The 17,177-nt window shown below is 50.5% G+C and overlaps 1 protein-coding gene across 7 annotated transcripts in view; it reads right to left on the reverse strand.

The window, feature by feature from the left end:
• MYO5B (myosin VB) overlaps positions 1–9,465 on the reverse strand; it is a 296,164-nt gene extending 286,699 nt beyond the window's left edge. For 3 of the 7 annotated variants that reach the window (XM_077346775.1, XM_077346773.1, XM_077346769.1), the window contains exon 1: positions 4,818–4,971. In XM_077346775.1, the coding sequence (XP_077202890.1) occupies positions 4,818–4,877 (60 nt within the window). In that variant the 5' untranslated portion in view covers positions 4,878–4,971. Of the gene's footprint in view, positions 1–4,817; positions 4,973–9,086 lie in introns of those variants that run through there. The other 4 variants (XM_077346774.1, XM_077346771.1, XM_077346770.1 and 1 more) reach the window with 3 other exon arrangements.
• Positions 9,466–17,177: the final 7,712 nt, after the last annotated feature.

Consider the following 17,177-nt stretch of genomic DNA (forward strand, 5'->3'; position numbering starts at 1 on the left):
GTCAACCTGTGGTCCTCCAAATGTCCATGGACTACAATTCCCATGAGCCCCTGCCAGCAAATGCTGGCAGGGGCTCATGGGAATTGTAGTCCATGAACACCTGGAGGACCACCAGTTGACTACCCCTGCTCTAATGCACACACACCTGAAAAGGGACAACTGGTGCTTAATGGCTACAAGTCAGGGTGACTGCGGGGAACCTCCACATTCAGAGGCAGTAATCCTCTGAATCCCAGGGCCAGGAGGCAACGTTACGCCTTGGTCTCTGTGCCCTGTTGTTGGCCTTCCAGAGGAACTGGCTGGCCCCTGTGAGAGACAGGATGCTGGACTAGATGGACCCCTGGCCTGATCCAGCAGGTCTCTTCTGATGGATATATGTATGTGTATCGTGATGTGGTAAACAGGAGATGTTTACAAGCATAGAAAAACTGTTACACCAGTAAAAGAAGTGTGGTGAGGTGATCAGCTCACACGGTTTGCCCTTTTTGAAAGGGAACACCTTTTTTGCTTGATATTATGGCTTTAGCCCCTCAGCAGGCATCCCTTGAGCTTCAGCCAGAGAAGAGGCCCAGAGGCTAGCCGGAGGTTGTCAAGCAACACCAACGGACAGAGAGCCAAAAATATTGTTCTGTTTAAATCACAGGAACCTTTTCCGTTGATGCCTTCTGAATACATCACACCCGCGAACGAGATCTCCATCCTGTTCATACAAACACCAGACTTAACCCTCATAATGTCGCTTCTGCCCTTTCTGTTTAGGAATGGGAAGGCGACTGTAAGCCGCTTTGAGCCTCCTTCGGGTAGAGAAAAGCGGCATATAAGAACCAACTCTTCTTCTTCTTCTTCTTAGGGGGATCCACACAGAACTGCATCTCAGGCAAAGCTTTTGACCACAATCACACTCCTGACAATACTCACAAAACGAGACTTCCCGTTCAGCCGAGTTTCACAAATAGAGTCAGCACAGAGGTAAGATGCTCCAGGCTAACGCCATCCCATCAGGCTCATTCTTCCACAAGAAGCCAGCAGGCTGACCTTGGGCCAGTCACAGTCCTATTAGAGCAGTTCTTGCAGAGCAGTTCTCTTAGAGCTTACAGCCTCACCTACCTCACAGGGTGTCTGTTGTGGGGAAAGGAAGAGGAAGGGGAACTTCTTCAGGTAGTGAAAAGTGGAGTATAAAAAAAACCCAGCTCTTTTTCTTCTATCTTCACAACAACCCTGTGAGTTTGGGCTAGGAGGAAGGACTGTGATTGACCTAGGTTCACGCAGTGAGCTTCCATAGCATTAGTGGAGATTTCAACCTGAGTCTCTCAAATACTAGTCCAGGGGTGGCCAAAACTGTGGTTCTCCAGATGCCCGTGGACTACAATTCCCATGAGCCCCTGCCAAGTGGCAGGGGCTCATGGGAATTGTAGTCCACGGGCATCTGGAGAACCACAGTTTTGGCCACCCCTGGATGAATCTGACCTTCCTAACCGCTGCACCACACCAGACCCAGGAGGTCCCTTCCAACTCTATGATTCTGTGATTCTCTCTGATCTAGTAGAAGCAGCCCAGCTTCCTCACCGAGACGCAAAGTGCAGGACAAACCCTTTTTTTTTAAAAAAAAAAGGCAGTTCAATCAAACCGCCTAAGACATCCCATAAACAGGATTAGGATTACCAGGTCTGAAAACAACACAAACAGAAAACCACCTAAGGCAGGAGAAGAGCTGCAGTGGCCAATGAGGAAGCTGAAACTCTGGAAACGAAATAGGTCTCAGGTTGCAGGAATGCCCGCAGGTGAGGAAAGAAAGAAAGAACTCTCTCTCAACCGGCCCATCGGCCACGCTCGCTCCATTGTTGTGCACAGGGCCGCACATGCGCGCTTCCTCACGCAAACAATCTTATTTCCCCATTAATAAGCAGTTCCCTTCATCGGCCAAGGCAGCAGCCCACAGCCAAGGTTCACAACTGCACACTGTTTCCGAAGTCCATTTCCCCCCCCTTGCCGGACTGGCTCACGTCCCGCCCTCGCACCTGAGCAATGAGGTCACCGCAGGTTTCCCAGGAAGCCTGCCATGCCCCGCCCGGCATGGAAGGATCCCAAGCAAGGCAGGAAATGAAGGCCTGTCGAGCTGGTGAGCAGGGCCAGCAGCAACCCACATGCGCCTCAGCGCCACCGAAGAGGGAAACAGCCCAGCAAGACCAAGCGATATTTGCAGGAATTGGATAACCCTCCTAGAATCAGAGTGGGAAGGGATCCCCCAGGGTCATCTAGTCCAACCCCCGGCTCAATGCAGGAAACTCACAACTATTTGCCCACCCACAGTGGCCTCAAGTCCATGACCAGATGATCCCCCAACCGTTAAAAAACCTAGATTCCCTGGCATGTCTGGCTTGGGGGAAATTCACCTTCTGATCCCAAGTGACATTCCTGGAGTTCTTGCTCCATTCCGGAAGAGTTTAATGCCTTGCTAGGCTCCCTTTCTGGTTCCTCTCCCATCTCTTACCCCCTGTCTTGATGAGCCAGCGTGGTGGAGTGGTTAAAGAGTGGCCATCTCTAATCTGGAGGACTGGGTTTGATTCCCCACTCCTCCCCTCCACTCTTCCACATGCTGCCAGCTGGATGACCTTGGGTGACCCAGTTCTCTTAGAGCTCTCTCAGCCCCACCTACCTCATAGGATGTCTGTTGTGTTGTGGGGACAGAAAGAGAAAGGGGTTTGTAAGCAGCTTTGGGACTTTGCTTTAGGATGCTTTGGGCTGATCCTGCGTAGAGCAGGGGGTTGGACTAGATGGCCTGTATGGCCCCTTCCAACTCTATGATTCTATGTTTCTACTCCCTCAGGTAGCGGAAAGCAGGGTATAAAGAAATAGCTCTTCTTGATCGCCCCCGTTTCCTAGCCCCACCCAATCCATTCCAAGAGGAAGATGGGCCTCCCAGGGGATACTGTTATTTCTTATATATGCTGTTTTCCTCTACCCGGAGGAGACTCAAAGCGGCTTACAATCATCTTCCCTTCCTCTCCCCACAACAGGCATCTTGTGAGGTGGGTGAGGCTGGGAGAGCCCTGATATCACTGCTGGTCAGAACTGAGAGAGCCCTGATATCACTGCTGTGATGAGCCCAAGGCCACCCAGCTGGCTGCATGTGGAGGAGTGTGGAATTAAACTCACAGCTTGCCAGATTAGAAATTCACACTCCTAACCACTACACCACACCCATAAACAGCCAGCTCCTGTTTCTCCCCTCCAACAGTAGGGCCCCTGCACTTTTAACAGCTGCACAACAGAAGTAAATTCAACAAGTCCCCCTCCTTCATCTCTGCATCTCAATTTCAAGAGAGGCTTCACCTGCAGAACTCCAGTCTGTTACAATACAATTAGAGACTACAAAGCCTGCGAAAAGGGGGAAGGTTGGCACTTTGCAGGATTTCTGTGTCATACAAGATTGTTTGAGGGAAGACACTGGTATTTGCAGGGACAGTCCATGGCAGAAAAGGGTCAGGTTCCATCTGCTCCCTATCCTTCCGTAGGTGGCTGCTTTTCAGGTAGACTTACCTGCCAAGAGACCCAAGGGCCAAATCCCAACCTAGTGTGTAGGATGCATGCGGGCAGGAAATTTCTTCTGGTGCACCCTGTTTGTTCACTGCCTTTCTAAGTATTCGCCTGCCCCTTCAAGAAGATGTCACCGGCCATGGGCTGGGAAACTGTGGGGGTTTCTAGCAACCTAGATGCCCAGCCAAAACGTCAACACAAAAAAGAACAGCAACCCGCAATTTAAAGACACACACAGAGAGAAGGAAGCAGCACTGTTAAGAGTTCCGTTTTTGGAATCTGAAAAGTTGCTTTATTTCTCCACTTCTGTCTTTCCTCCCCACGGGGGATCCAAACTGACTTCCGACTTCATTCTCCCCGTCCTCATTTTATTATCGCGACCTCCCTGCAAAGTAGGTAAGGCTGAGAGCGTGAGGCTAGCCCAAGGTCACCAGCAAGCTCCTTGGGTGGAGGAGGGATTAGAACCAGGGTCCTCCGGATTCCACTCTAACCACTCTGTCACGCTCCTCAGCCACGTGTCAAGAAGAGCTTCCCCTCTGTTGAAATTCCTTCTCATTTAAAACACTGCTATCCCGTCCCAAGGAATTCTGGGTATCTCAGACTACCTAAAACCAGCCAGTTTTCCTTCCAGCTGAGCAGGAATGCGAAGTCCAGTTTGCCCATTACACAGGTGCTGAAAATACATCGCCCTGGCCCAGGAGGAGATTTGGCTTGGGGGCTCAGCATCTGCTTGTCCTAAGAAAGATCCTAAATTCAATCCCTGGCATCTCCAGTTAAAAGGACCAGGCAGTAAGTAAAGGACCTCCACCCTGGAGAGCTGGTAATCTGAGCAGAGAATCCTGGCCTCGGGTTCCACAGCCAACCCTAAATCAGCTGGGATCTCTCATGAACACACTGCAAAGCAGGAAAGCCAAGGGAGCTGTCACTCCCCACTATGAACCTCAAAAGTTGTAAACAAGACCAACCGTGCCAAGAGGCAGACGGCACCCCCATCCCTTACTCGCCGGGAGACCCAACAGCCACAGCAGGGAGTCTGATTGGGGTTGCCCAAAGAGAAATCCAAGTCATCAATCTGTTCAGCTTATTCCTGAAGAAAGTCAAGCTCACACAGAGAGTGCCTTGAAGCCTCTAGAAGGAAACACACTCTGTACAAGCTCAGAGGCACCCTTTCTCTCGGACACTCAGCCCATCCCAGTTCCGTCAACAATACGCAGGGCCGAGCCTCAGCCCTGCCGACAGCAGTGAGTAAAAAGCCGAGCAGTCCGTACACGAATACTCACCTTGGGGCAGGGCCCTTTGAATCGAAATTCCCTGTCGGCACAGACGCCTTCTCTCTCCATCCCACTGCACCGTGTCGGCCGGGCCCACCAGCACCGAGAGGCCCAGGAGAGAGGCAGCTACTCCAAACAAAACCCGGCCCGAGTCGCTCAGGAGATGCCGGATGGCGAGTAGCATTTATCTTTTTTGAGAAATCGCTCGCATCCTACCGCAGGCAAAACAGGGCGGGCAGAGGGACCCAGGGAGGAACCGGCATGAGGAGGAGTCCTGCCTCCCTCGCCTGCTGCCAGATTACCTGCTTTGAAAGGTAAAAGGCTGGCTCAGCAGGTTGGGACACGGCAACTCAGAGCAGGAAGAGCCGGACGCAGACTCCAGAGCAGGGGTAGTCAAACTGCGGCCCTCCAGATGTCCAAGGACTACAATTCCCATGAGCCCCTGCCAGAGGTTGAGGGTGGGTGGCTCTCGCTGGGCGGCCAGTTCTGGAGAGCAGAAGCCTTCCCCACTGCCCCAGAACTACCAGGGGAGCCCAGATCTCAGGAGGGCAGCAGCCCCACAACGCCAGGGTCAGGGGGAGACACCCACACCTCCCCCAGACTTCAGGCAAGAGAGGGGCTCCCAAGTACAGTTGCTAACTCAGAGTTTGGAAATCCTTGAAGATTTGGAAGTAGAGCTTTGGGAAGGGTATGGTGTTAGTTATTTACATTTTTTATCCTCTGCCTTTCTTAACAGGACTTAGAATCATAGAGTTGGAAGGGGCCTCCAGGGTCATCTAGTCCAGCCCCCTTTAGCATGCAGGAAATACACAACTACCTGCCTACTCACTAGATTAATTACACTCAGTGAGTCAGTACAATCCACAAGATGTGGCCTGCAGTAACCAGCGATTGGGGATTTTAGGCATCTGGAAGCCCCACAAGAAGTCCACAATGTCAATTCACCCTCCAGAGCAGCCATTCTTTCCAGGAAATTGGATCCCGCTCATCTGGAGAACAGCTGTGGTTCCTGGAGGTTGGCAACCTCACCCCAAAGGAAGCAAGCGCCTGTTGAAAACAATTCATCTCTCACAAGGTATATCCTCTTCTCTTTCACAGTCTGGCCCATAGAACAGAATAGAATCCTAGAGTTGGAAAGGATCTCATGGGTCATCTAGTCCAACCCCCTACACCAGGGGTAGTCAAACTGCGGCCCTCCAGATGTCCATGGACTACAATTCCCAGGAGCCCCTGCCAGCATTCGCTGGCAGGGGCTCCTGGGAATTGTAGTCCATGGACATCTGGAGGGCCGCAGTTTGACTACCCCTGCCCTACACTATGCAGGACACTCACAACCCTATCGCTCATTCACTGTAATCTGCCACCCCCTTGAGCCTTCACAGAATCAGCCTCTCCATCAGATGGCTCTCCAGCCTCTGTTTAAAAATCTCCAAAGATGGAGAACCCACCACCTCCCGAGGAAGCCTGTTCCACTGAGGAACCGCTCTAACTGTCAGGAACTTCTTCCGGAGGTTTAGACAGAATTTCTTTTGCATTAATTTCATCCCATTGGTTCTGGTCCGTCCCTCCGGGGCAAGAGAGAACAACTCTGCTCCATCCCCTACAAGGCAGCCTTTTACATACTTGAAGCCTTTGCAGAAATGGGTCGCTGGAACACGCTAAATAATACAGCTTCATTTCATTCCAGCAATCGTTCACAAGTGGATTTTGCCATTTCACAACCAGTTACAAGGTGCCCTGGAAGCAGGTGGAAAGTGCATGATGCCCAAGAAGCCACGGGTGACAGGGCTTTCAGGAAAGGGAGGACACTGCCCTGAACGTCACGGGGTGGCGTCGGAAGGATGTTTCTGCAACTACCACTGGGAAGGGAACAGGTGGGTGGAGAGACGCCGGCTAAGCCTGCGTTGCCTGCAGTCAGAGCCCCATGGCAACAAAAGCCCTGACTGCTCCCAACAACCACAAGGAAACTCATGTGGGTAATGTGAGGCTGGGGAAAGGCAGACAGCAAGCCTCCGGGACTAACCTTCCAAACCAAGCCATTCCGACAAACAGCTAGATTTCTAGAGGCGGGTCAGGTTCTGAGCTACCACCCCTCCCTGAGTTCAGGTAATTTTATTTAATGACCTTATTTAACAAGCCAGTTTGGTGTAGTGGTTAGGAGTGCGGACTTCGAATCTGACCAGTCGGTTCGGTTCTGCACTCCCCCACATGCAGCCAGCTGGGTGACCTTGGGCTCGCCACAGCGCTGATAAAGTTCTTCTGACTGAGCAGTAATAAGAGGGCTCTCTTAGCCTCACCCACCCCACAGGGTGTCTGTTGTGGGGAGAGGAAAGGGAAGGCAAATGTAAGCCTCTTTAAGACTCCTTCGGGTACAGAAAAGCAGCATATAAGAACCAACTCTTCTCCTCCTTCTCCTTCCCAAAGGAACTCCAGTTGGATTGCAGAAGGTGAATGAATACATTCAACCAAATGGGACACTCAATGACCAATGCAGCAAGATTTTGGAAGTGTGCAACCCTCCTCCTCCGGAAAGAACTGAAGCACCGCATGGGTATTAACACATACCCCTCCGTGGTACAATGGTTACACAATTAGGGTCCGACTACAACAAGCTGTACACAGTGGTACAGCCCACAGCCCCAACCATTTTGGCAGGTTACGTTATCCCCACAACCACTCTGGCCAGCAGGAGTAGCCAGAAGCTGAACATCACCTTAGACGTTGTGGTAGGATCCGAACCCAGGTCTCCCTGACCCAAACTCCAGCCTTGAAACCACACTGCCACAGAGCCACTTGGGGAGGGTCACAACCATCCCCTTCAAAAAAACAAACCAGGGAAATAAATTCACTGTTGTACCAGTACACTCCCATCCCCCAACATCTTCCATAGCAGAAACACGTTACTTCTAAGAGTACCAAAGTTATGCACCATGAATAGTGGGAGAGAAAGGAGGGGGATGGGTAAGAGGCACAGCATCTGCATTGAGTGCCAAAGGGTAGTCAACCTGTGGTCCTCCAGATGTCCATGGACTACAATTCCCATGAGCCCCTGGCAGCGTTAGCTGGCAGGGGCTCATGGGAATTGTAGTCCATGGACATCTGGAGGGCCACAGGTTGACTACCCCTGGTCTAGAGAAGTGGGGGGAAGGGTGGATTTTTAAAGATGATTTTTAAAAAGAAGAAATTCTAGAGATATAAGAAGCACACAGAAAAGGAAAGGGGGTTACACAAAACAATTCCGATAACGCTTCAAAATTGACTTTGCACTCCTTAATTGTTGCTACCCACCCTGAACAACGTGGAAAAGCAGGATATGAATTAAAATTTATTATATTTTTATAGGAACATATTAAACCAACATACACACGAAAACATCACCATCCCCCTTCCCCCTGTTTAGTGATCCTTGCTTCGATTCTTACACACAATCTCTTTTGCCACGAGATTATGCCACGATCCACCCCCCACCAGATACGGATTCATTAGGAGGAGTCCATTAATCTGCAGGCAACCTAAGCATTGTCATTTTAATCTTTCTGCCGCTAAGTATTTCTTTAAGACCACGGATACTAACAGGTGCAAGTACTCTCATGGTGGGAAGGTTCTCAAGAGGTCCTCATGCTCAAACAATCAGGGACCCATCTGTCAAAAGTTCAGTCCCTGGCAACTGCTGGTTTTAAAAAAAGAGAAAAAGTCGTGTCCAAACAACCAGATATCAAGGGTATAAGCTTTTGAGCGTCCCTTTTAAAAGGGGGGTTTACGTGAAAACCCTTAAGAATCCCTGCCAGCCCTAGCTGGTAATCCAGAACGATAGCTTGACTCAGCACACAGCAGCTACTTCCAGCCTGAGTATATAGGGAAGCCTTTTCAGAGCTAAAGATCCTCCGCTACGCGACAGGGAAGCCGCATTCTGTGCCGGGAAGTTCGCAGGTTCAACCCCCAGCTTCTCCAAGCCGAAAAGGACCAAGCAAGTCGCAGGTGCGAGGAAAAGCCCTCCACCTGCGCCCCCAAGGCAGCGGCTGCCAGCCAGAGCCGGCAACCCCGGCCCCCTTCGACTCAACCTCAGCCAGCTCCAGAGACCCCCTTCGCAAAGCGCCAAAGAAAAAGAGGGATCCCCGCAAGAGAGGATCGCGCTGCACTGCAGGAGCGCCGCAAAGAAAGTGGCACGGCCAAACTGGGGGAGGTGGGGGGGGAGAGGAGAGGAGCAGCCCCCCAAAAGGGAACCCAACTCCGGCCAGCAAAGGCTTCCAGGTGAGGCGTGATTGCCCCACTCCTTACCTTGGTGTAAAGCTCCACCAGCGACATGGCCGGGCCGGCGGGGCGCAGGAGGCGGCGAGAAGCGCAGCGGCCGGGGGCGCATCCGAGGCGACTTCACGGCCCGCAGCCCCGCCGCATGGCCGCCCGCCTGCCTGCCTCCTGCCGACGAGCACGACCTTTGGCCGGGCGGGCGGGCCGGGTGCGGCCGGCGCAGGGAAGGGAAGGGAGGAGCGGGCGGGCGGGCGCACGGCGGGGCTCCTCTCGGCTGGCGGCCGGCGCAGGTGCGGCGAAGGAGGCGTCGGGAGTCGCTTCGCCCGGCCCTTCGCAGCGCCCGCTCGGCTCAGGGCGGGAGGCGGCTGAGGCAAGGGCGCCCCCGTCCGGCGGACAGCCGCGCCGCGGAACCCAAAAGAGCCGGACGGGCGAAATGCGGGGCGGGGGAGGAGCTCTCGGGAGTCGCTGCTGCTCAGCCTTCCGCCGAAGAGAGCCGGAGATGAGAGAACTTCGGGGCTTCGCGTAATTTCTTTCCGCCTTTCTCATTGAGCCTCCGCTGCCGAGCCCAGCCTCCGCCTCACCTGTGCTTCCCGCTCAGCCCACCTGTTCCAGCCTCCTTGCTTTGGATCAGGGGTAGTCAAACTGCGGCCCTCCAGATGTCCGTGGACTACAATTCCCATGAGCCCCTGGCAGGGGCTCATGGGAATTGTAGTCCACGGACATCTGGTGGGCCGCAGTTTGACTACCCCTGCTTTGGATTATGCTTTTGCATCGGGTTCTTTTTTCATCGGGCTTCCCTGGGCAGGTGCAGGAGAGGAAATCGCAGCGTGCTTGGAAGGGAAGAGCCGGCGTGGTGTGGGGGTGAACAGTGGCAGCCTCTAAACCGGAGAACCCGGGTTGATTCCCCGCTCCTCCGCCTGCAGCCAGCTGGGTGACCTTGGGCAACTCACAGTTCCCTTGGGGCTGTTCTTGCAGAGCAGTTCTCATAGAGCTCTCTCAGCCTCACCTACCTCGCAAGATCTCTGCTGTGGGGAAAGGAAGGGAAAGGGGTTTGTAAGCTGCTTTGGAATTCCTTCGGGTAGTGAAAAGCGGGGCGTACCAAAAATCCAGCTCTTCTTCTGTCCTTACCACGCCCTGTGAGTTAGGTGGAGGGGCTACAGTTCCCTTTGAGCTGTTCTTGCAGAGCAGTTCTCATAGAGCTCTCTCAGCCCCACCTACCTCACAAGGTGTCTGCTGTGGGGAAAGGAAGGGAAAGGGGTTTGTAAGCTGCTTTGGAATTCCTTCAGGTAGTGAAAAGCGGGGTGTACAAAAAAAAACAGCTCTCCTTCTGCCCTTACCACAGCCCTGTGAGTTAAGTTAGGCGGAGGGGCTGTGACTGGCCTAAGAGCGCCCCCATGGCACTAGCTGGGATTTGAACCTGGGTCTCCAAGATACTAGTCCCAACGCTCCTAACCCTCACACTACACTGATTGTCATCTCTCTATATATGTAATTTCTTTATATTTTTCTGCAAACCTAGGGCTGACCCCTTGTAGAAAAACACAAACAAATTTCAACTATAAATAGGACTTAACACCGCCTCCCAAAGTAACCTGCATTTTCCTGTGCTCGTACATGCATACAGATGAAAAGAATGCCGTACAAAAATATAAAAGAAAGAAAAAGCTAGGATTGCCTGAAACATGTGACTTAGCTCGGCATGGCCCTCATCTGTGGATTTCTAGATCCGCAAGCAAAGGCTAACTATTGCTGTTAGATAAACAATGCCTGGCAAGACCATATGCACTGTCATGGAGTCAATCCGCCACATTTTGTAAGCAAAAACCAACTGGGTCTTTGGGCTGGGATGGCCCTAACTATGGTTGCCAAGTGCCTGGATGGGGGGGGGAGGGAAGTGTTCTGTCACTTTAATAGAGGCTTAGTAGGCTGTTATTTACCAGGTGACGTCAGTTAACTCAATGCTACACAGGAAGCCTCTGTTAAAGGCAGAGAACATAATTCTCCAAGCCTACCATTAGGCAAGCAAGGCACCAGACCCCTGGGGAGAGGCTGCAGGTCGGCCGCAAGCTAATTATTAAAATGCATTCTTTATTCCCAGAGGTGGGGCATCTTTGCCCGCAGAGTACAGAGAGACAGAAATTGGGAGGGGCTAACCCTTTAGGAATTCCCTAGAAATTGTGGTTAAGCCAATTTTTTACAGACTCTTTGGCATCTTTAACAGGTTCTTTCTTTTCACTTTAATTATTTTGTCACACCTGAAAATGCATTCTGTGCCTAAACCCTGGTGGGCATAAATTAAACCTTTTGTTGTTTGTTTCCGGAGTTCTGTGCAATCCCTACAGGGACTGTTACATCCAACCAACCACGTGGCTGGAATCATTAGGGGTGTAATGCACACCCAAGCAGAAATAACTGCTTCTTGGTGTGGCTGCATGACATTCTCTGTGGGAAAGATGCTTTGCAGTTTTTCCTTGGAGGTGGCTTCCTCAGCAAACTAGGGAACCCTGCCTCCAGGTGGGTGGTTTGTAGAATCACTCAAATCAAATATGTGTAAATAATATCATAGAGTGGGAAGGTACCTCCAGGGTCATCTAGTCCAACCCCCTGCAGAATGCAGGAAATTCACAACTACCTGCCCACCCACAGTCACCCCAATTCCAGGCCCAGATTATCTCCCCCCCCCAAAAAAAAACCTCAGAACCCTGGCCAGTCTGACCTGGAAGAAATTTGCCTCCTGGCTGACCCCAAAGTAGCATTTACGCCTGGGCATGCAAGAAAGGGCCACAAGAGCCAAGCACTGACCCAGCCCCTTCTGCCCACCCACTCACCATCTGCCTAAGTTCACAGAATCTGCATTTCTGTCAGATGGTTCTCTAGCCTCTGCTTTGAAACTTCCAGAGATGCCAAAACATGAACCGGCTATAATCAAGTTTTCAAAATTTCTTTTTCTTCAGTGGCTTAGCTAGTAACATAGTTTTTAAAATATTCATTTTTTTCATATACAGATAATTATATACTCTGTCCCCCTGAGAACTTTTCTCAATTACACCACAAAAGTTGAAGGTAGTTTATAAAACTCAACATACTACGGTGCCTTAACACGCTATTGTACTCACGGACTTACTCAAATGTATTGTATATTCTGTTATAAAATTATAGGAGGATTTAAAGATTCTATGTGGACAAGTTTAGGAGAAATATTTTTTAAATGTAAGTCTAAGGATGTATATTATCCTCTTTATTAGCTTTCTGTATTTGTATATGGATGCATATTCATGAATATTTTTTATTTACAATACTAGCTAAACCACTGAAGAAAAAAATTTTTTTTGAAAACATAACCAGTTCGAATTATGGCATCTTTACACATATTTGATTTGAGTGATTCTACAAGCAAACTAAGAGCCTTTTGTGGCACAGAGTGGTAAAGCAGCAGACATGCTGTCTGTAGATCTGCCCGTGAGGCTGGGAGTTCAATCCCAGAAGCCGGCTCAAGGTTGACTCAGCCTTCCATCCTTCCGAGGTGGGTAGATGACGCCCTCTAGCGTTTTCATGGCAGACTCAATACGGGCTGGTTCAGAAGGATGGAAGGCTGAGTCAACTTGGAGCCAGCTGCTGGGATTGAACTCCCAATCTCATGGGCAGAGATTTCACACTGCATGTCTGCTGCCTTACCACTCTGTGCCACAAGAGGCTCTTCTGCGGCGGTTTGCAATAAAAGAATAAAAGAGCCCAACCCATAAAATCTCCAGTACATTAAAAGATGGCTATTCATTCCCATCTCCCCCCGTCCAGCTGCAGCCAAGAACTCTTTTCATTAGGAGTCCTGATCTCACAATAATTTATGTAAAACATTTTATACTCCCATTCTACCCCATTAGGGCTCCCCCCAGGGTGGCAAATGAAAACATTTCGACTATTTAAAACAACATTTAAAAGATTACAGTAAAAACCCATCCGCCCCAATGACCCTAAGTTACAAAAGAAGACGAACTGTTTCTTTTCCTACGCTTTTTTAAATTTTTTTTGCAAAACCTTCTCCAAACGCTTCTCAAGGATGAACTCTCGAGGGATTCGTTATCCCCCCTCCACCAATACGCCCTGCAGCATCCTTTAAAAGATGGAAATTCAGGCAAACATCAGCCTATCTCTATTTAAAAACTCGGCTGGGGTTTGAAATAGACGGCTGGATTTGCATACGTGGCAGGTGTTCCTCGGATGGAAATGAGAACTCCCCTGTTTGGTTTATTCACTCTGCCTGCCTGCCTACCCCCCAAAAAAGAAGTTAAATACTTTTGGAATCTGGAAAAGAAATTAAACCTATATTTAATACCGAAACCTGGATGGGGTGACTCCAAAGCTCAGAGGAGCTATTAGTGTGAATTATAGATTAGTGGGAAAGCTTGTCTTAAAAGGAAGCCCGTTTAGAGCGCTAAGGCCTCTCGTTAGAGGCCTTTGATAAATTTATTGTACATATATGCCCAAAGCGCTTGCTTGAAGATGTCCACGTCCTTCGTTCTCCAGAGTGACAGCCCAAGGCAGGGGTAGTCAAACTGCGGCCCTCCAGATGTCCATGGACTACAATTCCCAGAAGCCCCTGCCAGCATTCGCTGGCAGGGGCTTCTAGGAATTGTAGTCCATGGACATCTGGAGGGCCGCAGTTTGACTACCCCTGGTCCAAGGGCAGGGAGACAGTGTAGCGTAGTGGTCAGCGCCAGGCGATGATGTGGAAGATCCGTGGCAGAGTTAACTTGGTCGGTGACTGTGGGCCAGTCTCCATCTGGCCTACCTCACAGATTGTGAGGCTAAAATGGAGGAGAACGGTGTCAGGTGCTGGGGGCCATATTGGGAAGGGGGGAGGGTGAGCATAAATAGAATAAGAGAAATTTTACGCTAGGTTTGCCAGCAGCCTAGAGAAAAAATTCTGGAGGAATGAGTGGCGTGGGGGACAAACCAGGAAGGACCCTGTGCTGTGGTGGGTTTCAACCATAATTCAAACTATCACAATACAGAAGAAAGCAACCATGAGGATGGGAGGAAAAGTTGGTGTTTATGCCACGCTTTCCACTGCCCAAAGGAGTCTCAAAGCAGCTTCCAATTGCCTTCCCTTCCTCTCCCCACAACAGGCACCCTGTGAGGTAGGTGGGGCTGAGACAGTTTTGGCAGGACTGCTCAGTGAGAACAGCTCTGACAGGACTGCGACTAGCCCAAGATCACCCAACCAGTTGCATATGAAGGAGTGGGGAATCAAACCCGGCACTTCAGATTAGAGTCCGCACTTTCCCTCTGAGGAAGGGGTGAAGAGTCGAGGACTTTTCAGTTTAGTAAAGAGACAACTTAGAGGGGTCATGATAGAGGTTAAACCCCCCAGCTACTACTAGAGGGAACCCCACTGAGCAGTAGATTCAGGAAGGACAACAGGCAACACTCCTTTACCCAGAGAGAGATTCCAATGTTGTTAGCTGCCAGAGGATGTAGTGATGGCCACAGGAATAAACAGCTCGGGAAGGGATTGGGTGGTCATGGGGGATAACACAATCGATGGCTATTAGCCAGGGTGACTGAGGGGAACCTCCACATTCAGAGGCACTCATCCTCTGAATCCCAGAGCCAAGAGAAAGTTTGCCAGCTCTGGGTTGGGCAAAACCTGGACATTTTGAGGGTGGCAAATGCAGAGGATAGGGCTTGGGGAGGAAAAGGACTTCAATAGGGTATAATGCCATATGGCTCGCCTTCTAAGAGAGAATGTTCTCCAGTGGAGATGATCTCTGTTGCCTGGAGTTGACCAGTGATTCTGGGGGATCCCCAGGTCCCACCTGGAGGCAACATCAGGGGAAGCCATCGGCCTCTATACCCTGTTCCTGGTTCTCCAGAAAAACTGGTTAGCTACCGTGAGAGAGGCAGGATGATAGACTAGATCAGGGCTAGTCAAACTGCGGCCCTCCAGATGTCCATGAACTACAATTCCCAGCATTCACTGGCAGGGGGCTCCTGGGAATTGTAGTCCATGAACATCTGGAGGGCCGCAGTTTGACTACCCCTGGACTAGATGGACCACTGGTGTAATCCAGCAGAGCTCCTCACATGTTCTTTGAAGGCCTCGGCCTCTCTGCTCTGTCGTTGGCCCTGCAGAGGAACTGGTTGGCCACTGGGTGAGACAGGATGCTGGACTAGAGGGACCACTCATCTGATTCAGCAGGGCTCTTCTGATGTTTTTATGGACATGTCCAGCCACCACCTGGAGACTAGCCACCCTGGCCAGTCCTTTTTGAAAGGCCGTGACGCTCCCATTCAAAAGTTAAAGAGTATGAGCATGAAGCAGAAAGGAGGTGGGGTGCCTGAGGGAGCATTTCTTGGGGTGACAAAAATCACCCCAACGTTTTGGTGCTCACCATGCAGGGCTCCACTCAGGAGTTGGCTGCATGGAGTAGCCAGGAATGAAGGCAAAAGACCGCCGTGTCATCTGCCACACAGGCCTTGTGTTTATTGCATCTCTCATTGATTCATGTTCCCTCCCACCCGGCCGCAAGGTTTCCCATCCAGCCCAGAGAGGCAGAGACGATGCCAAGGGGGCTTTGTAATGTTAACTGCCTATCACTCGGCCCACTAAATATTAAATAATTGCTGATTTATGGCGTTACTGGGGAATAGATTACTCATCGCTGCTTAGCATTCTGAAGCATGAGTGACCCTTGACTCAAACCAGGTTATAATGGATGTAACTCACTCTGCACAATGCGGGAGGGAGGAAGATGGGAAGGACCGGAGGGGGGGGGGGGGATGGCGAGCTTCCATACAATTGAAGAGGGGAAAATCTTTGAGTGCGCTGCAGTGGTTGAAGCGTTGGAAAACCTGGGTTCAAATCGCCACTCTGCCGTAGAAGCTTGGGACGGCCACACACTCTCAAGCTAGCCTACGTCACAGGGTTGTTGTGAGGATAAAACTGAGGAGGGCTGCATAAAGACAGTGTAAGCCACTGAGTCCTTGTTCAGGGAACAAGTAGGATACAAATAAAGTGAATAAATATATGAATCCTCACTACTGTCATGACAACGCACTCCAGTCTGTGCCAGGCACATAGAAGAAGAGTTGGGGGTTTTTACCCTGCCCAGAGGAGTCTCAAAGCGGCTTACAGTTGCCTTCCCTTTCCTCTCCCCACAACAGAGGAAAAGCAGCATATAAGAGCCAACTTTTCTTCTTCTTCAGTAATCTCAGGGCTCTCTCAGCCTCACCTCCCTCAAAGGGTGTCTGTTGTGGGGAGAGGAAAGGGAAGGTGGATGTAAGCCACTTTGAGAGTCCTTCAGGGAAAGAAAAGTGGCATATAAGAACCAACTCTTCTTCTTCTCCCCCCACAACAGATACTCTGTTAGGAGAGAGAGAGAATTCTGAGAGAATGGAACTGGACCAAGGGCATCCAACTGGTTGCATGTGGAGGAGGAGTCGAGAATCCAACCCGGTTCTCCAGATTAGAGTCTGTCGCCCTTAAACACTACACCACACTGGCACACTGTCTCAACTTGGAATCCGGCTCAAAGCCTGCCAAACCACTCCTGCGCATGATTCAGCACCTCACCCAAGGCATGAGCCAAAAATAGACACCTTTTGCATGCCCACACCCTCCTTCATCAGATACATGGGAGTCATCTAAGTTTCTGCATCCAAAAGGGCAAGCAGGTGAAAGAAGCAAAGCATCCAAAAAACAGTGCTGGGTGTCGTTGATCCGCCAAGGCGACCGGTTGGCCACTGTATGAAATGGGATGCTGGGCCAGTGGAACACTGGTCTGATCCCAACAGAGCTCTTTTTATGCTCTTAGGGAAGGCTTTCCATTGATGCCTTGTTGACACATTTGCAGGATCAAAATTGAAATATTTGTCAATATACCACACGTATCTCAGTTATGATCCTCTTTTTTAATATCATTTTTCACAATCTGAGAATCAGTTTACTCTGGGGTCTTTTTAGTATGATTGTATGAAACGTAACATGGTGTTTATTTTAGCGATCCTTCCTGGCAAAGCCTACATGGCGAAACGCCTGGGGAACTTTGTGAAATAAATCTATTTCTCATCACCTGCCATTTTTATCCTCCTTTCTGGTATGGCAGATTGCTGTCTTGGCCC

The sequence above is a fragment of the Paroedura picta genome, chromosome 7, assembly GCF_049243985.1.
Source record: "Paroedura picta isolate Pp20150507F chromosome 7, Ppicta_v3.0, whole genome shotgun sequence".
In the NCBI taxonomy this organism is placed as follows: domain Eukaryota; kingdom Metazoa; phylum Chordata; class Lepidosauria; order Squamata; family Gekkonidae; genus Paroedura; species Paroedura picta.